General features: G+C 44.1%; 1 protein-coding gene across 1 annotated transcript in view; it reads left to right on the top strand.

Annotated features, from left to right (window-relative positions):
- The window catches only part of LOC147668760 (nicotinamide N-methyltransferase-like), a 115,817-nt gene extending 91,654 nt beyond the window's left edge, over positions 1–24,163 (top strand). Inside the window, exons 2-3 of the mRNA XM_086948449.1 lie at positions 11,238–11,445; positions 23,728–24,163. Of these exons, the coding sequence (XP_086804575.1) occupies positions 11,238–11,445; positions 23,728–24,163 (644 nt within the window). The remainder of the gene's footprint in view (positions 1–11,237; positions 11,446–23,727) is intronic.
- Positions 24,164–25,827: the final 1,664 nt, after the last annotated feature.

The raw sequence follows: 25,827 nt of genomic DNA, 5'->3' as shown, positions 1-25,827 counted from the left end.
GTTCGGTGTGATACCTCTTGCATTACCGAAGGGTGTTGTATGAGTGTACCACCACCCCATGGGGTCTTAATAAACTTGTTCTTTGACTTTTACAGCTTCCGTGCCAACAGTTCTTGATTGTAAGTGGGTTATCTTCGGAACATGTAGGCCTTGGGAACCCTAATTACTTCAAAGGCAGAGGCAGAGACAGACTCCTCACAGTTAGTGATGAGGATTCTAGAAACTACATGGTCCTGAAGAGTGCTCTGATTGATGGGTTAGGCTTAACCACTGAACAGTACAGGTTAATGTTCAGAGATACCCAGAAGACACAGACTCAGGACTGGTCTGAATTTGTTGAGTGTGCCACTAAGGCTCTGGAGGGCTGGTTGCTGGGAAGTAAGGTTAATGACTATACAAGATTGTATAATTTAATTATGAGAGAGCAAATCTTAAGTAATTGTCAAAATCAGCTTCTACATCAGCACCTGGTTGACTCTGATCTGACCTCCCCACAAGAATTGGGTAGGAGGGCAGACAAATGGGTCAGAACCAGGATCTGGCCTAAGAACCAAGGTGGTGACCAAAAGAAAGAGACTACCAAGCCTCAAGAGAAGGGTGGGGATAAAAGTAAGGAAAAGACTTCCCCAGGGCCCCAAAGCTCCAAGAATGGTGGTGGGTCCCAAGACACTTCTACATCCCAGAAAAAGCCTTATTGTCATACCTGTAAACAGGTGGGGCATTACAAAACAGATAGCTGTTGTCCCAAGAATGGCAATAAGGAGAATATACCTCCAGGTAAGGCTCCAACACCTCCTGTCACTGTTAGCAGTGGTCCCCCAGGTGGTGGGAGCACCCCCAAGAATTTGGGTGGGTTTACTTTTGGAGGACAGGTGGACTCTGGCCTATCCAGGTCCCCTAACTCAGATACTCTTGTCTATGAGACTGGCATGTGGTTTGCCAATTTCACTGCTTGCCCAAACACTTTGAGCAAGTATAGACAGGAGCCCCTCATCAATGGCTTGAAAGTTGAGGCCTTCAGAGACACAGGGGCTAGCATCACCATGGTGGCTGAATGTCTAGTCCCCTCAAGGCAACTTTTACCTGATGCCAGATATCAGGTGACAAACATTGATGGCATAGAAACCAATCATCCCATGGCAGTAGTCAATCTTAGCTGGGGAGGTGTCACTGGCCCAAAGAGAGTGGCAGTGTCAGCAAACTTGCCTGTAGATTGCCTACTGGGTAATGATTTGGAAATCTCAGCCTGGGCTGAGGTTGAACAGCAAACCCATTCTAGAATGGTAAATCTCCATGGAAAGGTTAGTGGGGCTGTAATGGCTACAGCCCCAATTCAAGATGTCCTTCCTGAAAAGGTTGGGAGGGCTGAGCAAACCTCAGCCCCATCTTTAGATAACTTCCCTCCTGGAAAGAGTAGCAGGGCTGTACTAGTAACAGCCCATACCCAAACTGAGTCTCCTCCTGAAAAGGTTGGTGGGGCTGTGATGGCCACAGCCCAAACTCAAACTGATACATGGGTAGTGAAGCCTGAAATGATGGATCACTCCACCCAAACAGAGAGCATTGAGGAGGAAGAGAAATCTCCCTCCCACCAGACTTTAGGAAAGGATCAGCCTCCTCAGGGAACTGATATTACCCCTGATGAAGGAACTGTCCCAGAGGTTGTTATGCCTGGCCTGACAGAGCCTATTCTATTCTATTCGGATTTGGTAGAGCGCGACAGCTGCCCCAGCAATGAGGCGTCCCGGCGCTAAGAACCCAGGGTCCTGGTCTGAATAGAGGAGCCAGGTAGGAGGGGGTTTTTACGGGCAAGGGAATAGGAACGTTTTAACTGCCTTCCGGAAAACCGGTAGGCTGTCAATGGAGCGAATGTGTTGTGGCAGGTCGTTCCACAGCTTGGCTCCGAGGAACTTAAAGGAGCGGCCGCCCATGCGGCTGAGTTTTATGCGTGGGACGTGTAGGAGGTTTTGGTTTGAGGATCTTAGGTTCCGTGACGGCGCATAGGGGGTGAGAAGGGGTCGAAGCAATGGAGGACTGTTGAGTTTGAAGATTTTGAAGGCCAGAATGAGGGTCTTAAACTTGATTCTGGAATCAACGGGGAGCCAGTGTAGTTTTTTGATGGTCGATCTGGCTGAGCATCTGCGGGGGAGGCCGACCAGAGTTCTAGCCGCAGAGTTCTGCACGCGTTGGATCCGCGCTATCTCGCATTTGTTGGCACCCAAAAGGAGCACATTGGCGTAGTCCAGACGTGAGAGGATTGTGGCTTGTATAATGAGTTGGCGGGTTTTAGCGTTGAAAAAGCCTAGTATGTGGCTGAGGCTTCTCAGCAAGCCAATACAGGTGCCGGCAACTTTTTTGGTATGTGACCGAAAGTTGAGTGAGGCGTCCATCCAAACACCTAGATTTTTTACTAGGGTTTTGGGGGGAGGGATGGTGCCTAAGGAGGACGGCCACTCTGATGGCAGTGGACCCTTCTCAGGTGGGACCCAGTCTGGAGCAGGTAACCTGCCCCTCTCTACCTTGCCTTACTCAGACCAGGGCTGCAGAGGACAAGAAGGACAGTGAGACCCAAAGGGCCCCCTGTCAAATAAAGCACCCCCATCAGCAGATTAGGGGCACCGAAACTAGTAGCCCTAGTGAGGTGCAAGCTTTAAAAACTCCTGAGGGATCCCCCTTAAAAGTAGTTAGGGACCTCCCCCAGATGGATATTGTTGGGCACAGCCAAACCTGGGACCCTAAGGGCCCAAACCTGAACTGTCCCTCCAGTAAGCCAAACAGAGGGACTCAGCCTCCAGCTTTAGGTAGCCAGAGGTTGACCCTGAGAGCACAGTGCAACTCAGTCAAAGAAAGAAAGGCACACATGGTGGAGAGTGATTGGAGGAAGCTGAGCCCTACAGAGGAGACTCACTTCAGTACTCCATCTCAACACCAGCCTTTGACTTTGCAAAGACACACCACAGGTAGAGATTCCCTATGGTGGAGACCCTCAGATACCCTTAGGGTGAGGGATTGCTTAGTGGACCATGAGACAGGGGGTTACCAAGCCAGAGCTGGTACTTCCTTATATGGCCACTTAGGCAATATAGGCTTACCTGGTCAAGGATAGCCTTATCTCCTTTCGTTTGGGGGGGGTTATGTAGGAAGGTGGATATCTGACTATGGCTACCCCCAAACTTTTTGCCTGGTGTTTAGCTGGTTTTTGACTTAGTTGGCCTAGGATCCTGCTATTCAGGGCCCCAGGCCGATTGCTCTCTCCTTAAAATGGACTCCATGTACCTTAGGTGCATAAAACAATTGGAATTGGTTCACCTTATAGGCCCCTGTAACAGTGTACCATAGGTACCCAGGGCATAGGTGTAGCCAAGGCCTACCAGGGGCTGCAGCATGTATTGTGCCACCCCTGGCCTGGCCTCCATATTTGACACAACTGGCTGATCACTCAGCTGGGGTAAGTTGGTGTAATCACCTCTTGCTTAGATATAGTATCCCTATGTCTAACCCTAAACTGGACACATATGTTCCTATCAGCCACTCCTATGGAAGGCCTCATCAATCCTGGAGGCAGAGTGCTTGGAAATATGTGAGATGGTGCTCTAGCGTGAGCTGAGCCTGTCTGCAGCTGTCGGGAACCACTCCCTAAGCTGTTCCGGGATATTGCCATACCATATACTCTTAAGTGCATTATAATTTCATTTCATTTTGGGCATTTATAAAGCGCTTGGAAGTACGCCCACCGGCGTGTCCCCGCGCTGTGATAAGTGAGAAGCTGAGGTTCCACCCACCCTCCCCGCCGACTACCTGCTAAACAGAATGGTCTTGAGTTTTTTTCTGAAAATCAATTCTGATGGCTCCAAACGCAGGCTTGAAGGAAGAGCATTCCAGTGTTTGGCCGCCAGATGCCTAAAAGATCTACCCCCCATGCGGGCTTTCCTTACTCTTGGTATCGTTAAGAGCCCTGTGCAGGAGGATCGAAGGCTACGTGTGGGTTCATACACGGTCACCAAGTTCCTGAGCAACGCAGGAGCCTTGCCATTCACAATACGATGGCATGTGGAGAGAGTTTTAAATTCAACCCGACTGGCAACTGGAAGCCAGTGAAGTGCGTGGAGCGCGGGTTTGGAGGGGGATCTCCTGGGGAGCCATAACACCAAACGGGCAGCCGCATTTTGCAGCACCTGAAGTCGCCCGATGGCCCTGCTGGAGGCACCCAGATATAATAGGTTGCCATAATCGAGGCGGGAAGTCACCAGGGCATGCACCAATGTTCTGCGGGCCGCAAGGGGGAGAAGATCTAACACCTTTTTTAAGGTCCTCAGGACGCCGACGCATACCCCAGCCACACGGCCCACATGTGTATCAAAGGTCAGGCCAGAGTCCAGCCAGACCCCTAAGTTCCTTGCCTCCTGGCAAGGAGCTGGCGCCTCGCCCAAGCAAGAAGGCCACCATGCCGACGACCAGGCATCCGGGGTCCCACCCACAATCAGTACCTCGGTCTTGCTACCGTTTAACTTTAAACAGTTGGCGGACATCCAGGCTGCAAGATCTTTCATGCAGTTCCTGAAGTTGTCCGCCGCAAGATCCGGGGTACGTGAGAGGGAGATGGCCAGCTGCGTGTCGTCGGCATAGGACACAACACGCAGCCCGTATTTCTCCACTATTCCCGCCAAAGGGGCAACATAGAGATTAAACAAGGTGGGGCTCAGGGAGGAGGTTATTTGCTATCTTTGGTTTGGCTTTATCAAAACATGTGGAGTAAGGTGTCATACGAATTGGAATACTATCCCCTCGCCAATTCTGGCGATGGGGATAGCATTCCACCCTTATAGAGGGACACGACATGTGTGTAGCCTTAACCCCGGTTAAAGTTAACCAGAGCCTCAGCATCACAAAATGGATGCTGCCACCACAGACACATGTCTGACCTCCTGCTGCTGGGAGTCCTTCCAGCGAGGAGGGCCTGGACAAAGGGTTTCCTGCCTGGGGAGGTGCGAGCACCACCCCAGACAGGGTTTTGTGTATTGGGTAAGACAGGGCTGAATAGATTGAGACATGCCTGGGGCACACAAGGTGTCCCTGTGCATAAGCCAGCCCAAACCGGTTCTGGGGCTTTCCAGCCCCAGTCCTGGCGAGGAGCTGGACAAAGGAGAGGGGGTGTAACCGCCCCCCTTCCTGGTTCCTCCCAGAGGAGGGACCTAGCAGGTGATCCATCCCTCAGATTGGAATAAGAGTGGGAGCAGTGCCATTGCACAGCAGATCATCCTGAAATCAACTTTAAACAAGAAGAAGACTGGACTTCGACATTCTGCTGCACAGAAGACTGAAGAGAATCTCCCTTGTGGCCTAGGAGGGGCCACCCTGTGAACACAGGCATCACCCAGCACCTCGACGTCTGCTTTGCCGCCGCCTCCCGCCGGAGCCCGAGTGCAGAGCCTGACAAGACCCAGCTTCCCAGACTTCTCCCAGCCCGATCCACAGTCCCTGCAAAGAAGGGACCCGTGGAGGTACCAAGAGACGTGGGAGCAGACATCTTGAAAGACCCCCGAGACGCTGACTGCGCAGCACCCGAGGGACCCTCGACTCTGTGCTTTTGGGTTTCAGAAGCCCCACAACCGAGCAGCATTTGCACCAAAGATCAGCCCTCCAGCATCTCCACGATCTGCGTGGGGCCCTTTTGCTTTGTGCCACTCGACTCGCCATCCCGGCCGCTTGTCACGTGATCAGCGGCCATCTTGGCGACAAAACCTACAATTTACACTGTGGGTCTGATTGCTCCAGACCTGCCCTCGCTCCTGTAGAAAGGAGTACCCGCTCTGACCTTGCTGGTCCGAGTAATAAGCCTTTTTCACTTTCCCCGTGGCTTGCATTAGCCAAGGCTTGTTTGCATCAATCGAGTTACCGACACAGCCATCAGCTTGAGCCTTTAAGGGACAGCTCGTGATCGACTCCTGGACGTCCTTGACCTCTTCGTGTCCACGTGGCTGCAGAGAGAAGCAACACCTCATCACCTGTTTGCACCCGACTTTGCCTGGTTCCAATCTGGTTCCACGGTGGTCACTGGTCAGTGACTTTGAACATTGTCCCCTCTGCTTTCAGGTCTTCACCACTTCAGATCCACCCTTGTATCCACCGGACACTTCTCCTTCACATCGCCGGCAGCATCTTCAGCTTCAAGCGCCAAGAACCTGCGTGTCAAAAACCGACGCCACTTCGACCCTGTGCACCCACTTCCTGTGGGTGAGGTAACATTGCAACGCCGGTGTCCCTACACTGGTACACACCTCTAGGGTCTGTGTCTTAAGTTTTGTTCCTCTAGGTTCAGCGGAAGTGCCTTTAAACTAACTTTGTGTAACTTTTACGCACCATAGACTTTACATTGGAAAGTGCGTGCACTTTGAACACTGCACCCGAGTCCCGTGGGCCTCTCCCGACTTAATCATTGCCAGTCTCGAATAGCTCCAGCGATTCCCAAGGCCCTAGGCCTGTTCCCTTTCCTATTGGTATCTCTTATACCACTTTCTTAGTATATGGTTTAGGTGGCCCCTAGGGCTCATCCATATTGTGCAACTTTTGTGTATTTTAAACTGTCTTGTGATTTAACGCTTGTGCTTCTGTGCTCATAAAGAGTCCAGGGGATTTTATAGTTAATAAATCAATATATATTTTCAATATATATCTGTGTGGTGTCCCTTTCATTTGGTATTCAAGGGGGTTGTGTATGGTATAACAGCTGGCTTCACATGCCTTTCAGAGTTTAGCCTAAGACTGCTTTGTTCACGTTACCACTAGGATAACTGGTCTACAAGGTTGAATTACAACCATCATCATAAGGGTTGCTTGGCATGGTACAAAGTGATCACTAAGAATTAGTGAGCATTATATACCAGGCCAACTTCTCACAATCTCACATCAGGATTTGAATTTTGGAGCTAGGATCAAATCACTGCTTTTTCCCCAAAACCAAGATTTTAATTGCCCAAATGGCCACACATGGCGACATCAGGTCTCAATGCCAGCATCTCCTTCTTACCCTATGCATTATCCGCAATTCCCAACAATGCCCCAGCATGATTATAGAGAAAGGTCTTACCCAGCTTTTACTCCCAATCAATTTACACCGATAACTGAAGCTAGGCCACTATTTAATATCCCTACTCATAATCGGTTTGAATACTTCTCCAACTTAGATGAGCAGGACTGACTGGACAAAATGGCTAAAAGCAATATCACTAGCCAAGTTATAAAAACAGTCATGAGGAACAGTCAGTACTACTAATTGAAGAATGTCCGGATCAGAATACTCCTGCAAACAACACGATTATCAATAGTACATCATCCGTTGCTGTTAATACCACCAAGGATAAAACAGGGAGTATCGGGGGCAAGCCCAGTAAGTGTCGTATTACCCATGGTCTATCAATTCTCAGCTGGAATGTGGCAGAACTGGAATCTAAGCTTCTGGACCCCGCATGGGCTGAGATAATTGACGACATGGACATCCTTATGTTTCAAGAAACGTGGGCTGTTGGGAATTGATACATAGAGGGCTATCACTGCTTCGGTATAACATCACCCAAACCTACTTTTGGCCGAGCAGTGGGTGGCCAGTTCATTGGGATTAAGATCCTGGTAGGTGGTTTAATTAGAGACTTGCCTAGCGATAATCCCAATATTCAAATCCTTGAATTTAAGCTGAAGTCAAAGACCACGATTTATCTAATCAATTTTTATAATACTGATTTTTATCATGTACCAAATAAGAAGTTTCTGGCATTGTCAAAGGTTCTAAGCAAACTGGAATGTTTTCTATCATCAGACACAGAGTCAGGAATTCTAATTGGGGGTGATTTCAATGCTAAATTAACAAAGAGATATGGGTCTGAGTACGGGATTTACCAAGATCAAGCTGAACGCAGGCGTACTAAATTATCTAATATATTAACTGAATTCGACCTTGCTTATGCTATGAGAGTAGGGTATAGTCCTAGTTCCCCTCACACCCCCACGTTTATAAGTAGGGACAGTAGCTCCATTATTGATTATATATTCATGTCACCCCTGTTAACAGAATGTATAGTAAAAACTTCTGTGATGGTGACATCTTTCAGTGATCATAATCCATTAACTGTAATTTTGAATCTCGCACCGAGCCCTATTTTTATGAACCTAGATGGTGCAAGGGACATCACACCATCAATTGATGGTTTACGATTAAAATGGAGGGGAGTTGACTGTGGGGCAATTTTAGGTAGTGTACAAACGTCACATCCGCAGTTGATTGAGTCTTGCCTGTCTGCAAGTGGTAACCATGATAACACAATTGCTGACTTTGAAGTACTGTGTTCCACCATAAAAACTCTTTTGTCAGCCCCACTACCCAAGGAAGGTAAAGAGCCAAGGTGGTTTGACTCAGCCTGTTCCTTGGCAAACAGGGAGCTAAGAAAGGCACTTTCTGCCAAACCTATGTGCAAAGTGACTGTTGAAGCAGCCAGGAAACACTATAAAGCTAAAATATCTGAAAGAAAGGCTAATGTGCTCTCTGAACAGTGAGAATCATTGGTGATTAGCGCAAATCTGGGTGTCAGCGGCCCTTTTTGGGGCGCTGTCAGAAAAATGAGAGAAATGGGCAAGAAGCTTACCCAAATCAGTTGTAATATCACAAGTGATGTATGGGAGACTCATTTCTCTAAAATCTATGCAGCCCCACTAGAGGAACACCCTACTTTAAATCTAGGACAATTGTGCGGCCTACAGATCGAAGCCCACGAAGTTAAAATAGCCATAAAAGAGAGTCTGGGAAACAAGGCGCCCGGTCCTGATGGCCTTCCTATAGACATTATTAAGCATAATGCTGACTTATGGACACCAATACTTCTTAATGTCTTTAACAGCCTTCCAACAGCAGCTATGCCGGCCACATGGGCAACGAGTATTATCGTCCCAATTTATAAAAAGGGAGATAGGGCAGATCCAGCTAATTATCGCCCAATCTCCCTTTTGGATAATACTTTAAAAATTTTGGGACGTATAATCTACAATAGAGTACTTGAATGGGCGGAAGACGCAGACTTCCTGGACCCTTGCCAGATGGGATTCCGGAGTGGGGTAGGAACAGTGGAGCAATGTCTGAATCTGAAACTAATAATTGATAAGTACAGCATTGCTATTCCTTGCTTTTATTGATTCTTTCATCCGCTTTAAACTTAGTGAATAGATCCAAACTCTGGTCAATCCTATCACACAATGGCCTGGATGATACCCTTGTGAGAGTCCTTGCCTATCTACACACTGACTTGAAAGCACGTGTACAAATTGGGATGGGTGGAGAAGTCTCAGGAGCCATTCACATAGGCAGGGGGGTGAGACAGGGGTGCGTTTTAGCACCCCTGTTGTTCATCATCTATATTATTGGTTTATCTAATTGCCTGAAAAAAGTCACAACAGATGTTCCGTTAATCTTAGGGAAACCTTTACCAGTGCTCTTATACGCAGACAATGCGGTGCTTATGGCCCGCACACCTAATGCTCTTCGTCTGCTTGTACATAGTTTTGTCAATTTCATGGAGGGTCTGGATTTGAGGGTCAATTTAAAAAAATCTTTTATTATGTCCTGTGGTCCCGGCAAAAGAGAACTCAACACCATACAGATAAACATTTCCTTATCTAAGGTTTGTTTTCGCTGCGAACGGCTTGTGGCGTGGGCACTTGGCCCACGCCATGAGCAAGTTCTCGAAAGCCACCAATTCTGTTTTGAGTCTTCCTCGCCCAAAGAAAATTGGTGCCACTAAGGCTATTTTAAAGATTTTTAAATTGCAGTGCTCACCTGTTGCCTCGTATGGAGCGGAGTTATGGGGGTCGGGAAGCAGCCACTGTATCCAACGAGAGGAAAGTCGCTTCTGCAGAAAAATGTTGGGCGCCCTGATCTCATCCTCCGATTTTATTTGCCATAGCAAATTAAATCTTCCATATATAAGTGATTTTATTAGGGCCAGGCCAGCACTTTTTTGGATTAGAGTCTGGAGGAATAATGCTGCCGTTCTCACAAAAAATATTATAAAGGACTGTTTAAATTGTGATCAAGGAATGGCGATTCCATGGCTCTCAGAAGTTTCTAAATCACTTATTGCAGTGGATAGAGGCACCTTGTTTACTGATCCTATGTCAATTGAAATCAAGGATAAACTTGAGGTCAAAAATGCACTGTATGCACTTTATAACATTGAAAGGATAGGAAGAGAATCGCAGAAATCAAGTGTTGTAAAATACCTAGGGAATGAACTGTGTAGACAACCACTCCCGAACTATCTGTCCCTTCCTATGACTAGCTGGGAGAGATCACTTCTGTTTCGTTTAACCCCTTCGAAGCTCATGACGAGCTGGGCTCGTCATGGCGGAGCCTCCTCGCACGCTGATGACAAGCCCAGCTCGTCACGTAAAGTGCGTTTCTGCAAAACCCAGCGTGCAAGCGGAATTCCGCTAGCGCGCATGGTGTTAAGGGCGGGTACAGTAAAATTTTTGTTGTCTTTCCCTTTGGGGTATCGCCATAGTGCTGATTTTAATCCGTGCCCCTGTGATGGTGTGAGTACACAAGATGATTTCCACTTCCTATTCTTCTGTAAATTTCATCTTAGATTTATCAAATGGCTTTTAACTCCTTATTTTAAGAAACACAGACCACTCTCACTTAAAGAATCGTATAGTATGTTGGTTTCCCTGGATACCGATGAACTAATCTTTCGCACCAGCACTTTTTTAAGACTAGCTACACGAGTGTGCAAAATGATGGAAAATCCCTGAAAATAGAAACTAGTCATATTGGAGCTTATTGCACTATATTGTAATTGTATGGAACCCTATATCATGAAATATTTTTACATTATAATACTTTCTTCTTTTTTTGAATGTATGTATATTTTAATGAATTGCTGTTTTTATCTGCGGTACTTTTATGAATTTTATGAAATTCGAATAAAGGTCTTTTGAACTTGAACTTGAGCTACTAAGATAAGGCTAACGGCTTTCAAGTGAAACTACCAGAGGGCTAAGCACAGATAATTTAGTTACTTTTGTAGTTCACCCTGACAAAGATTGTAGCTGTTGCACCAGAAGAGCTTACACCCTCCTCAACCAACTAACCATTTACACACTTCCATTTAATCTTGGTTCTTGATGAGGAAGGAACATGTTATATTATAGGTTTTCAGTTTGCTTACGTATGTATCTTTTTCTCACCTACATAGATGGTGTTAAAGGAGAAGCACTGATTGAACTTTCCTTTGGCCCCTACCTCTATTATTCCCTTCCAGTCTGTGAACATTTCAATGAGATCACCTTTGCCTGCGCAGATGACAACTCCATTCAGGAGACACAGAAATGGCTGCGGAATGAACCTGATGCCCTGGACTGGAGTCATATAATGAAGCTGATTTGTGAGCTTCAAGGCTGTGGGTAAGGTTCCTGCTTTAAGTTAAGGCTGTCCTACTGTGATTTACTATTCTGACTCTGCTTTTAAATCTCTTTCAAAGAAAGTTGCTGGTCATAAAGTAGAGTAGACATGGCCGGGGAGAGCTAAAGAAAATGAATGTTTTGATGTCACCAATGTGAATTGGAAATGAAGGAATAATCTATGTGCTATATTTGGGCTTCTATGATCACCAACTCAGTTTCTCATAAACACAGATAAACCAAAGGCTTGCTAAGCTACCATTGATTCCATTTTGACAGAATTTTCCTAAAATAAAAGATTCCATATTATTTCCATTCAGCTCTAGATCAGTTCTCCATTTCCTAAATATCCTCAGCCTGTGTGATGATTGTTGAACATGAGTGTGAGTGATAGGGAGATTCTGTTTTTATGTGCTGACACCTTCTCTACTTTAATAGTGAGTATACATGTAGAACAATTCCCTTCTTGGTCACTCAATCTTTCCAGACTTATGACTTTGAATGCATGCCTTGGTCTTACAACAGTACATTGAATGTATCTTGGTTGTCATTGATAATTATTGTTGAGAAGTCCTTGATGAAAAATGAAAAAAATTATGAGCTGCCCTATTGTGTTATTAAACTTTTAGAAAGTAGGCATTTTCTTGTTAAACCATTCTGTGTATCTCCGGCTGGTTGTGGATTTACTGTCTGGTTTTGCAGTGACAGGGGCAGGGCATGTTTCTGGATTCGTGTCATTAAAACCTGAAAAGTATGGAATTTTTTCATAAAATGTTTTTGAGCTACCCTTTGGTGGTGTTGGACAATGTTCCCATTGATTACAAGTAAAAACATTTCTAGGGTTTGCGGATTTGTGCAAATAATGATGACCATAATGATTAAAACAATACATTTGTTCATAATCTGATGAACCTTCCAAGTATTCATGCTTTGTGAATTTAGCTGACATTTCTAAATCTGCCATCATGTTATTTACAGTCTCAAAGTCCCAATCATCAGAAAATGTGCTGAGTGGAACAAAGTCACTCAGGGAAACCTTAAATTCATGTAGAATCTTCAACAGCTCTACAGGAGCATAAATGTCATAATCAGTTCTGTCCCATGCTATATCACCTGGAATAGGAACGGCTTTTATGTTTACTGATGACAAGTCTCTTTGTTCACAATGAGATGTTTTGTTTGGCTTCAGCTGCAAGTTGATGTTCTTACTTGCTGTGTCCATTTTACAATATTTCCCATTTATCGGCGTTCCGAAACTTAATACAAGGATTAGCCAAAGTAGAAGAGAAAGTACGCCTAACACAATCCACATTTCAACCCATGGTATGTATTTTCAAGTTGAAGAAAGAGTTTTGTTACTTTTTCTTTGAATGTTATATTTACTGGCGTTGTTTCGGGCTCACTGGGATCCTCAAAAAACATATCAAAGTTGATAAAATAGCCGGAGTAAGTTCTGTCAATTGTTGAAATTGCATCCGGATCACTTGAAATCGCTGGAGCTGCATGATCCCTTGTCATATTAGTATAGTCAGATTCTATATCATTGTAGACAGGAGTGTCTTGACAAACTGTTATTTGAGTTTCAAGAGGTACAAGTTCCATGGCTTTTTTGCATAGTCCTTCTTTTCTTACTGCAGATTCTTCAAACGTGATGAGTCTCTCACGTTGAACCTCTTGGATTGTAGCCAGATTTAATTGTCTTCTACATCTTTGGAGTCCACTGGGCCTACTACTTGTTATCGCCCACATGATATGGTTTTACCTGGTCAATAGATACGTACCGGTTCTCCTTTCTTCCAGCTTGGGGCGGCAGTAACAGTGTGCTTGATCCGTGGATTGCTTAGACAGGTACTGGTTGTCTGTAAGAAGGCCCAAATTCCTTCTTGTCTGTGATATTTTCTCTAACTAGATCCCTAATCTTTGGAATCCAGACAGATCTTGCTGGGACAGGTAATCGTTGTCTTCTGTAATGTGTTACTTAGACTTTGTCTTGTTTCATTTAAGTCCTGCAAACCAGCCAAACCATCTTTGATATCAAAGGGTTTTTGTTCTACCACTGAAGTATGACAATTGAGAGCCTCAAAAATCAATATAGTACCAACAGGGATTCCATATGGCGTGATTCCAACCAGAGAATTTCTTGGTAGATTGTTAAGACTACTTTGGACACGTATTAGATATTTGACCCACCCGTCACCCAAGCCTAATACCCTAGCTGTTATAGATAGCTTTATTTCCCGTTTTTTTCTTTCCACTACCGAATTTCCCTCAGGATGGGATGGACTTGAGTACCGCAATCCAACGCCAAAACTGACCTTGGCTTCCTTGTAAGCTCGAGAGCTAAACGCAGGGCCCTGGTCAGAGTGTAGCGTGCCGATTCGGTATGTGCCTATAAAGCCTCGCAAATCTTTTATAACAGTTTGTGCGTCAGCGAGCGCTTAGGCCACATCCAAATGAATCTTGACCATGAATCCACTGTGACCATGATATATTTATAGTTGCCATCCCTCTATAAGGGACCACAGTGTTCCAGGTAAAAGCACGCTAATGGTTTATCTGAAATAATTAGAGGCGTCTGCGGAGGACATTTCACTGTTGAAACCTTCCTTTTTTGGCATATTTCACATTCTAGAACATAGTTTCTAGTTTGTTTCCTCATGCGTGGCCAACAATATCTCTGTTTTAATATGACACTGTGGCGGAAACACCTGCGTGTGCAGAGGCGAACCCTTCATGAGCTGCTATGATTAGCCCCAATCTATGTTCCATGTTTGGAATTACTCTATCCCCCACTCCAGTGATTCGAGCAAAAGGAACATTATTTGTGATAGTTATATATGTGTAATTGAGTGGAAAACCTTTTGGAAAGTGTTTTACCACTGTCTTTTATTGAAGCAGTAACGGCTCGCATTATTTCCCTATTTTTGTTTTAAACGAGTGATTGCAGCTACGGAAGCCGTTTGCACAGCTGCCCTCGCGGTTTCATCAGATAATGAATTCACTGCAACGTGAACACCATCACGCTGATGACTCAGTGTATGGATCAAATTAGTCTTTTGTAGTTCTTTCTGTAATAGAACTACTTGTTCCCAAAGCAATTTATGCTTGATTTTGCAACCCTTTGCATCTTTGAAACCATTTTGAACCCAGTTTTGCAAGTATTCATTGTAAGATTGAAATCAGTAATAGGAATCTCACACTATTACTGTGGAGAATTTGCGATCAGTATTGTCAAGCGCCATCTTGAATGCCTGTAGTTCAGCTCGCTGAGCTGTACAGTCTCCTAGAGATTGAGTTTTTGTGACCATGGGTCTGAATTTACTATCGCACCAGCGACCTTTAAAAATTGCGAATGCAGCACGATATGCTTGTTTACTCCCAATTGCGGGCTGTGCTGATCCGTCTGTATAAATTATACATCTGTAATATTCTCAAGGAAGAATCTCAGTGGGCAGAGGACATTCTTGTTTGTATTAGGGTCAAAAACGAATTCTAAGTCTGTTGCAGCAAGAGAGTTAACCCATTGTATCCATCTTGGATGTAAATCATTAGCATTTGGAATGCTTGCTTTTGTCACTGCCTCTAGAGCAGGTGCATGCGTAAAAACCATTATGCGTTTTCCTTGTGCGAGGGCTCTCTCTTTTTTGCTACTGTACTTTGAAAAGCTGTCAGTATTTTTTCAGTAGAAGTGAATTTCATTTCAGCTTGTGTGTACAAGTGTGATTTTCAAGCTATTGGTACTGTTTCACCTTCATTAAAGGTTAAGTACGTGACTCCGCATCTTCCTGGATTGTTTTGGATTACAGTGTTGCGTACGTTTACGCGTGTTTGCGAATGTGTTGTAGCTTACATGTCTGTTTGCACTGAACGCAAAATTTCTGTGTGTTTTTGAGTCCAATTAGTTGATTTGAAATCAGGTTTAATTAATTTGTAGAGAGGTTTAACTCTTTCTGCGTAATTTAGAATGTAAGTTCTTCCAAAATTCAGGAAACCTAGAATTAACTGTAAGTTTTTCAGCGTTTTTGGAGGTTGGAGCAGCGCACATTTTTCTAAAAAGTTGGCTGCCAGGCTTTTGCCTTCACTTGAATGTATGTATCCTAAGAATAGGACGTTGAGGTGGGCAATTTATGATTTCTTAAAACTGAATTTATATCCTTCAGATGCGAAGTCAAGTATTATGGTGTACACTCTGTTCAAGTGCCATAGACTGTAAGATAGATGTCAACAACATAAGATAATGCCACATCATCATATGTTTGTAGTAACTCTGTTGCTCTGGCTGAAAATAACCCTGGACTATTCTTGAATCCCTGGGGGAGACGGCAAAAATGACGCTGTTTCCCCATTATTGAGAAAGCGGGCAAGGACCTGCTTTCTGGTGCAATGTTTTGACAGTGGAAACCGTTAGAAATATCTAATGTGGTTTTAAAATTTTTGTACAATTTGTGCTTCATCAGTGCTGCACTGTGTGCATTTTGTATTGCAAACATTTTTACAACAAGAGTTTAAATGTTTGCAGTCTAAAAACTAGACGAAATGTATTGTCTGGTCTGAAGACAGGAAGCAAAGGATTGTTCATGGACGAGGTGCATGTTTCAATCACCCCTTGGTATTCAAGTTGATCTAGGATCTCCCTGATGTGTTTTTTAGCTTCTTGATTAACGGGATACTGTCTCTGAGCAGTTGGTTGGTTTTTTGACTGGATTTTATGGTGAGGAGAATCCTCGTTCCATCCCACATTATTTTTATATACTGCTAGAGCTTGGGCTACTGCCCGTTTTCTAGCAAGGTGTATTTTCTATGACTTAGAATATGGTTTGAGACGGCTGGCATAATGAGGTCTTCGCCATGTGGGCACTCCCTGACAAATTTAGGTGGCCAGTCTTTTTCAGCTAGAAGAATGTCATAACCCTTAGAGATCTTCTCCCAAAAGAGTGCTCTTATTTTCCAAGTTATATCCTCCTCCATCAGGGGCGTTACTTCATATAACTTATGGGATACATTAACCCTGGTATCGGCAGTTTCAACTTGAATGTATTCATTGAAGTCCACTGTCTCCAGATGATCCTTCAGGATCTTGCGAGCTATGGTAACTTCTGCTGACCTGTCCAGCATTGTCTTAGCCCATTCCCCGTTCTTGACTTGTGTCCTCAAGATTCTCGGCATGTCTGATTTTTAGACATGCTACCTTCTTTTTGGTGAATTGAGTTTTCTTATTTTTCTGAATGTGTTCAATCAATCAATCAATCATAGAATTTATAAAGCGCTCCATGTACCCTGGGGAGGGGGTTGCTGCTGTAACTGATTGAAGAGCCAGGACTTGAGGAGTCTTCTGAAGGTGAGTAGGTCTTGGGTCTGTCGCAGGTTGGTAGGGTGGGGTACGTCGAGGATCAGCTGGGCAGAGGCGTTTTGGATGCGTTGGAGGCGTTGTAGGTCTTTTGCTGGATTGCCTGTGTAGAGTACGTTGCCGTAGTCTAGCCTGCTGCTGACGAGGGCCTGTGTCACCGTTCATCTTGTTTCTGTCGAAATCCATTTGTAGATTCCACGGAGCATGCAAAGTGTGTTGTAGCAGGAGGCGGAAACTGCGTTGACCTGTTTAGACATGGCGAGGGAGGAGTCGAGGACGAAGCCCAGGTTGCGTGTCGGTGGGGTTCCTAGTGAGGTAGGCCACCAGGAGTCATCCCAGGCAGAGGGGGTGGGTCCGAGGTTTACAACCTCCGTCTTGTCATTCCCTTGTGGAGCTTGGTTTTGACGGTGCGCGGGTCCTTGGTGAGAGAGAGAATGAGCTTGGTGTCGTCGGCATAAGAGAGAATGTTGAGGTTATGTTGTGGGGCCACTTGTGCGAGAAGGGCCATGTAGATGTTGAACAGCGTCGGGCTGAGGGACGAGCCTTGGGGGACGCCGCAGATGATGTCGGTGGCTTCGGAACAGAAGGGGGGAGGCGGACTCTCTGGGTTCTGCCGGAGAGGAATTAGATGATCCAGTCGAGGGCTTTTCCTTGAATTCCGGTTTCATGGAGGCATGTTTTCAGGGTGCGGCAGACTGTGTCAAAGGCGGCAGATAGGTCCAGGAGGATGAGGGCTGATGTTTCGCTGTTGTCCATTTGGCATCTGATGTCGTCTGTGGCGGAGAGAAGGGCGGTCTCAGTGCTGTGGTTTCATCTGAAGCCGGACTGGGAGGGGTCCAGGATGGTGTTGTCTTCGAGGTGGCGGATTAGTTGTGCGTTGACAATTTTTTCAATGACCTTCACCGGGAAGGGGAGCAGGGAGATCGGTCGGAAATTCTTGAGGTCTATCGGGTCTACTTTGGGCTTCTTGAGGAGGGCACGGATTTTGGCGTGCTTCCAACTTTCCCGGAATGCCGCTGTTTCGAAGGAGATGTTGATGACCTTCCATAGTTGGCGGGTGATGGTAGGGTCGGCTTTGTTGTATACGTGGTGGGGCCAAGGGTCTGACGGAGATCCTGAATGGACCATCTTGCATGTCTCTGTGTTGTTGACGTTGGTCCAGGAGGTCAGGTGGTTTGCACAGGTGGAGCTTTTGGGGGTGGGGTCTTGAGTGGGTATGGCGTTGAAGCTGTCGTGGATGTCGGTGATCTTCTGATGAAAAAAGGTGGACAGTGCGTCGCAGAGTTCTTGGGATGGTGAGATGTTGTTGACATTTGCGCTTGGGTTGGTGAGTTCTTTCATAATGCTGAAGAGCTCTTTGCTGTTGTGTGCGTTGTTGTCCAAGCGGTCTCTGAAGTGGGATTGTTTGGCTTGTCTGATGAGTTGGTGATGCCTGCTGGTGGCATCCTTGTGGGCTGTGAGGTTGTCAGGTTCGAGGAGCCATTTCTTTTTTAGTTTCCGGCAATCACGCTTGGAGGTTAGGCGCTCGTCGGTGAACCAGGTGGCTTTTTTTCTGGTTTGGTTGACAGTGGATTTCTTGAGTAGCGCAAGGGTGTTGGCGCAATCGTTGATCCACAGTCTGAGGTTGTGGGCGGCGGTGTCTGGATCGGTGGGGTCAGAGGGTGGGTTCTGGGCGAGGGTATTGGTAAGCTGGTCTCCAGTAACTTTACTCCAGCATCGGCAGGGTGGTTGTTGGGTGCGGTGGTGCTCGGTATGTTTCTTGAATGTGAAGTGGATACAGTGGTGGTCGGTCCAGTGGAGTTCGGTGGTGTGGTTGAAGGTGACGTGGGCGCTTGAGGAGAGGATGGGATCAAGCGTGTGGCCAGCGATGTGGGTGGGTGTGTTGACGAGTTGTCAAAGACCGAGGTTGGTGAGGTTGTCGATCAGAGTTGTGGAGTTGGTGCCGTTGTTGTTCATCAGGTGGAAATGTAGGTCCCAGAGGATGATGTAGTCCGTTGAGGTGAGTGCGTGGGTGCTGGTGAGGTCGGCGATGGATTCACTAAATGGTGCTCGTGGTTCGGGGGGGTCTGTAGATGAGCGTTTCTCTGAGAGTGGTGTTGAGGTCGGTGTGGATACGGAAGTGTAGGTGTTCGTGGTCTTGAGGATGTCGTCCGTGTGGGTGTTGATCGTCTTTGGACTTCACTTGTTCTTCCTTCTGTTCTGATCGTCCTCTTCTTTCTGATTTCTGTGAGGAAGTCTGAAAGGTACAAGAGGAACGTGTATCAGTATCTTGATATCTATCAGGTTTTTTCAAATTATCCCTTGTCCTGAGGTTATACCTCTTTTCAGAGGGCTCCACTTGAGAAGACCTACCTCTAGATTGAGAACGCTTCTCTTTAGGAAATGTCTTATGTGTTTTCCATCTTCTTTTTGGTAGTAGTGCGAGTGTTTTTAATATAAACTTTTTCAGGATTTTCTGTTAGTTTGGGTTTTACTGGTTTCCCACCCAAACTATCTCTACCTAGTTCTTCATAGGATGTTTCAATAATTCTGGCCAGTCATACGGTTGCTCAGCTACATCAAGTTCTTTTACTTTTTGGCGGATTGCCACCGATGCTGTTTCACCTTTAATATTAGCTAATATTATAGCTGATACCTGTCTGAAATCCTTCAATAATTTCATACCTAGATTCAAGGCAGGCTCTGCCCCATATTCATTTTGAATCTATTTTAGGACGTCTGGCATTACCGCCATAGAAGGAAAACCATGTGTTTTTGTGTAGATTGCAGCAAAGACTGTACCCCAAGTGTAACAGTCCTCCAGGTGTGGTGCGATCCCCATTGGTAAACAGATTGTTAGAATCCTGTGTTCCTCATGAGGTATACTATCGGGAAATACTGCCTCTATTTGAGTAATTTTTTGAGCTAACCAGAATGGACTTTGTTCCCGTTTTGCGGGCAATTTACCAATGACTGATTGTATAGTCCGTGGTGTAATTTTATTTGTGTTTTCATGATGAGGGGTGTGCTGTGGAATCCTTATAGCAGGTTGGACTGTTAAAGTCCGCATGACATATTGAACCAATTGTCTATGTATTTGAATTAATTGTTTTAGTTGAACTAATAGTTCTACATCTGTCATTCTTTCAATGTCAGGATGTGGTGTATAGCTGGCTAGTACCGGCCATGTTGCTCTTGGTATACCTAGTGGACCAAGCCTGGTAATGTGATTTTGATTTTGTAGGGCGGCTTTAAACCAGAGCGCATGCTCTTGGTATGTTAATGGAATTTCAACATCATTGAAAGGAGTGTATTCCACTGGAGGTTCCTCTATCTTGTAGAAATGGAACACATGTGTTGTTGGATTTGCTTCTGGGAAGATAATCCATGAATAGAATACCTCTGTCTGTTGGTACTCATGTGCCTCTATGACAAATATTACCCTATAACCTCTTGATGATAGGCCATGTGTTATAAGCATTATAGTGATGGTTTTCCCTAAACATTCCGGCATGATTATTGCATCCGCGTCGGCTTCATTAAACCCTGTAACGTCAAAGCCTGGTCTAGCTGATGACTTGTTGACTGAAAGTTTGCAGAGCAAGTTTCAAGAAGACAAAGATTAGGTGCACAATATTTTTGGAGCACTGTATCCTTCAACGTTGAACTAACCAAAAACTATTACATAGGAATTTTGTCCTACTCAGTTATGGTGGATATTTGTGTATTGGAGTATTTTATGGGAAAAAGGGGTCTCTGTGAAAAGCACGACTGAGGTACTCTAGTATCTAGCGTTAAATTAGTGCCTTATCAAACGTTGGGCGCCATGTAGTGTAGTTCCTATATTCCCAATAGGCTCTGCGCATTGGAATAATATATCATTATTAAACTCAATTGTGAGTGCCAGCTAGCTCAGAGGTCACTAGAAACTTTCTCAAATAAACAAGAAGGGATTAGTTTCTGACAACGGCATGAACATGACAACTTTGTTTTCCCAAGATAAAACATATCTTCAGAGTCGTGTAAACAATAGATAGATATTTCACTCAGTCAATCGTGAATGCTTTGTTTCACCAGAGGTACAGAGAAATATAGAGACAGGCGTGTTCAATAAAAGTATTTATTGAACATTCTTCTTTCTCATGCAGTAAAAATGAACTGCTACAATTGTAATTCTGGCTGCAAAGTATAATACATACAGCAAGAAGAGTATGATGAAATAATATTTTAAAAGCATGATATGGTTTCTAAGCCATAAAATACATACATAAATAAATAAAGACTAAAAGGTACTCAAGTGGTGCTTCTAAAATACGCCTACCCCAATGTACCTAACCTAAGTCTAGTACGAGGGAAGAAGTAAGTATGGTGTAGCATAGGTTTAGTATCCTTTGCGAAGAATCTATCCAAGATTTCTCTTAGGGTCTAATCAGCTCCGTACCTTGGTTTAGAATGAAGGAGGTCTGGTATCTCTGTCTCAGGATTCGATTTCCCAACACCTCACAAGGGGATCTTGGAAACACTGGTGCTCGATTTCTCTGCAAGAGAAAAGACAGCGTCTCTCTCAGTGCGTCAGCTGGAGGGTCGACTTCCTTCTGCGCTTGCTGTAGCAAGATGCGTCAGGCAAGTAGATAAATGAACTGCTCCAAATCACTGTGTGTTTGCCTGGGCAAGTGTGGGCATATTTATACCTTGAAGGTGCCGAGTTTGATGTAAAGTTGGACATAATAACATCAATGACTCAAAGTCCTTTGAGAACTCCATGAGTTCTTGGACAAATCAATATTCAAGCAAGGGGAGGTCCCTAGCTGCTGAAGCTGAGTTTTCCAAGAAATCGTTGTGGCTTTTCAAAACTACTGGAAGTATCCATGCCGTATTTGGACTGCATGGGCTATGTCTAAATATGGTTATGATTTCTATGCCTATATTAGGGCAAGATGATTTATTCCTATATAAGAGCATGAATTGGGAAAATTACACTAGGGTTCTAAAATGCTATACAACACCTAGATGTAACTTTAATTATGCTGGAGTATTCAGAGTAATGTCATTTATTCTACATTCTCGTCCTGATTTGTACTAAAAAATTATGTGTAATCTTGCAGAATTCCTGTGTAATTCTTCAGGACTATGATACACTAGATTGCACAAGTTGTTCCCACCCCTTCTTAGAAGGTAATATCAGCAGGGGCGTTGTCAACCCCATGCTTTAGCAGCTGCAACAAGGGGTTGCGTTCTTGATGGGGATCTTCAGTCTGCAACTCAGCAGACAAAGGCTGATAATTAAATGGGAAGGGTAGGAGGGTGAGTGATGGATGATGGCTGGATGGATGGATGGATGGATAAATGGCTTTGGAATTGTAGATGGATGGGTGAGTGAAAGGGTGAATGGATGGATGAGATGATGGATGAGTGAGTAAAAGGAAAGATGATGATGAATGGATAAACAGATGCACAGGTGAGTAAATGGATAGATGGAGTGAAAGTCTGGGTGAATGGACTGGTTGAAAGTGTGTATGAGTGAAAGAATGGATGGATGAGTGAAAGGGAGTGTAGAGGGACCGCTGGATTAAAGTGCACACAAAATTTTAATGGAAAGTATGAGTGAAAGGGTTGATGAAGGAATAAGTGAGTAAAACGATTGATGGATGTGTGAAAGAGTAGATGGATGAATAGATGAATGTGTGAGTAAAATGGTAAATGGATGGGTGAGTGAACGGGTGGATCGATAATTGCATGGATGAATGAGTGAGAGGATGGATGTAAGTATGGATTAGTGAAAGTATGAAAGGATAGATGGAATGATGAGTGAAGAGATGAATTGATAGAATAATGAAAGGGTGTATAGATGGGGATAAGACAAAGAATAGATAGATGGATGAGTGAGTGTGTGAGTTATTGAGTATGTGAGTGAATGAAAGGATGGGTAGATAAGTGAAATGGTAAATGGATGGATGGGTGGGGTGAAAGGCTGGGTGAATGAACAGAGTGAAAGGGTGGATATAAGAATGATTGAGTGAAAAAATTAATGTAAGAGTAAAGTATCAGATAATTCAGGCAAAGGGAGGATGGATGATACATGCATTGGTAAATGAATAGATAGACATCAAGCAAGCAAATCATTCTGTGGATGAGTGAAAGGTCGGATGAATGGATAGAGTAAAAGAAAGGGTGGGTGAGTGAATGCATGGATATATGGATGAATGGATGCTTGGATTAATCAATCAATCGATGGATCAGAAGGTGAAACGATGGATGTGAGGCTCGAAGAGTAAAAGAAAGGAAAGATGGGTGGATGGACGTGTGAAAGGGTAAATGGATTGATGGATAAATGAAATAGTGGATGGGTAAAAAATGCTTGAAATTACTGATAGATGGATTGATGAGTAAAATTGTAAATGGAGGGATTGCTGAGTGGATAGATAGAGGTACTGAATGAAATAGTAGCTGTATGGATGTAATTAAAGGATGGATGAGTAAAAAGTTGGTGGATGGATGGCAGGATGGATGAATGGATGAGGGATGGGTAGAAGGGTGGATGGATAGATGGGTAAATGGATAGATGGGCGAATGGATGGATGGATGAATGGATGAGTAAAAGGATAGACGTAAGGATAGATAAATGAAAGCATGGCTGTATGAGTAGAAAAATGAATAGATGTATGAAAGGGAGGATAGATTGATACAAATATTGGTAAATAGGTAGTTAGATGTCAAACAAACAACTCATTCAAAAAAGCTAAACTAGTATTTTTATTGGGAAGCCAGGGAAGGTGGAATGCAAAGATATCTGTATGATGAATCTATAGATTGTAGATTGTACAGAGAGGCAGTAAGCTTGCACAATCCTATCCATTGTCATATAAAAACCATGAAGACGGCCATCTGCATATTTTAAAAAACATGTATGAGTCATCAATTAGAAGTATGTTAATCAAGTTATTCCTTTTTGCTTTCAGTGAAACATGGATTGAGAAGCAAAACATGTTAAAAAGAAAAGTCCAAAGAGTTCTCAAACATGATGTTTCTTGCAGTAACCCACTGTCTCCCATCATCCATCCCCAGGCTGACTGTCTGCTTTTGGCACACTGTTTGGAGCACTTTGTCACAGACAAGAAGTCCTACTGCGATGCTCTGAAAAATGTCACTACACTGTTAAAGACCGGGGGACTTCTAGTTATGACTGCAACTCTTGAAACAACGTTTTACATGGTTGGCACAACCATGTTTCCTGTTTTCTGCCTAGACGGGGATTTTCTAAAGGATTCTCTCAAGCGGGCTGGATATGTCATTGAGGAAGAACACATTATTCCTCGGAAAAGAGAATGTTTGTATAGTTTAACAGATTACAAATATCATGCATTTTTAAAAGCGCGCAAAGAAAGAGAAATGTAATCGTCCTATAGATAAAGAGGAAACTGCCATGAGGCACACTCATAGAAAAGTAAGCTTGCGACCATCAAATTCCTTTTGCATTTTTCCCATAGTGTATTTAGTACTTTTGTTAAAACTATGCTGACATTTTAGCAAAAGTATCAAAAGTGAGTAGAACTGTTTGTGAGTAGTTGATTCATAGATCCAATTATTAAAAAGGGATATGGCATCCTTCCTCTCGAACATTACTTTCTTGTTGAGAACTCCTGACTTCATGTTTTTTTGTTTTTTAATACATTTGGTGCTATTTAGTCAATCTACACAAGACTATGCAAAAGTGACTTTATCCACATTGACTCTTCATGGCACTGAACTGTCAAGCAGAGACCAAGAAATAGGTGGGGGGACTCCCAAAAAATGTGATGCTGGGGCTACATATTTACACCAAATGTACTTAGAATGTTACTCAGAAAGCATGCTTTCCAATATTTGATGTAAGTCTATTCAGTCATGTATTTTTTTTTATTTGTCTTCAAACAAGTGTTTGGGTTGGTTAGGGAATGGTTGACCTCCAGAAAAAGTATTGACATCTGTACCTTTAGTGTCCAGATAGTCTCTGATATCCAGAGGACTGTTGTGGGTTTTAAAGACCCTCCCTTGATGTTCAACATGTTGTGGGCACCATTACAAGACTGGGAGTCAAGGTCCTCATTGAAAAGCATTGTATCAGAAGTCAGTTGCTGAGGATCAAAAAAAGGAGCACATACGAATGCTGATAACACTTTTGAGTCTCAATATAAATTGTTTGTTGGTGGTACCACAATGATTTTAGGTATTGAGATGTGTGGAAAAGTGCCTTTACCCTGTGAAAATTGCCGATTCTCTGATGGGATTTGAAGAACCATGTTTGAGAGAAAAAGATTTGCTTTTATTATTTTCTCATAGATGTTAAGAGCACATTTTCTATACACTGCGACCCTCCTTCCATTCAGGAGCCCACCTCTGGCTCCCTGCCCTACCATCAAGCTGCCAATCTTTATATCGTTAACTGGATCTTCAGATCATATATCCCTGGATGCCTTGCGTATATTCAACCCTAGGCTCTCCTACTGAACAGGCTCCTCACTGGACACCTCAACATTAGGGTGCATGGTACCACCCTATCGTTCCACTGCAGCGTTCAGATCTGCCCCAGCCCCTTCATAGACAACTAGTGGACAGCGCAGTAGACACACCGCTCTTCGCGCTCATGCTTTAATTCAGGCAGGCAATGGTTGTCCTGATGATGATCCATTATCTTTGACTGGATCGAAACGCCATCGACATGATATGTGCGCTTAACACTAGTTCACTATTATATGCCTAAAACGCTCTGTTTCCCACATATGTGAAGCAAATACATTGTAAATACTGCCTTTTTTGCTCCGTTTTTCCTCACATGCCTGAAATACCTTATGTGTATGTATTGTCTAAATGTATGTGTAGCAATGTGGATGCAGGACTGTGTCCCACTGTTCCATTGTTTTCTACTAAATTAATTTATTTAATTATTGAGTACATTTGTAAGTCCGGCTGGACTTTTCTGTTTATTATAGTGCATATTGTGGCCTATAATTATTATGGTTGTCAACTTCCTTGTCAAGGACCTTTGTTTCTTTAGCAATTGATACTCCAGGTCCTTGCTT

Source organism: Lissotriton vulgaris, unplaced genomic scaffold (genome assembly GCF_964263255.1).
Source record: "Lissotriton vulgaris unplaced genomic scaffold, aLisVul1.2 SCAFFOLD_1365, whole genome shotgun sequence".
NCBI classification, from domain to species: domain Eukaryota; kingdom Metazoa; phylum Chordata; class Amphibia; order Caudata; family Salamandridae; genus Lissotriton; species Lissotriton vulgaris.
The sequence above is the reverse complement of the archived record's forward strand: the minus strand, read 5'-3'. Positions and strand labels throughout refer to the sequence as shown.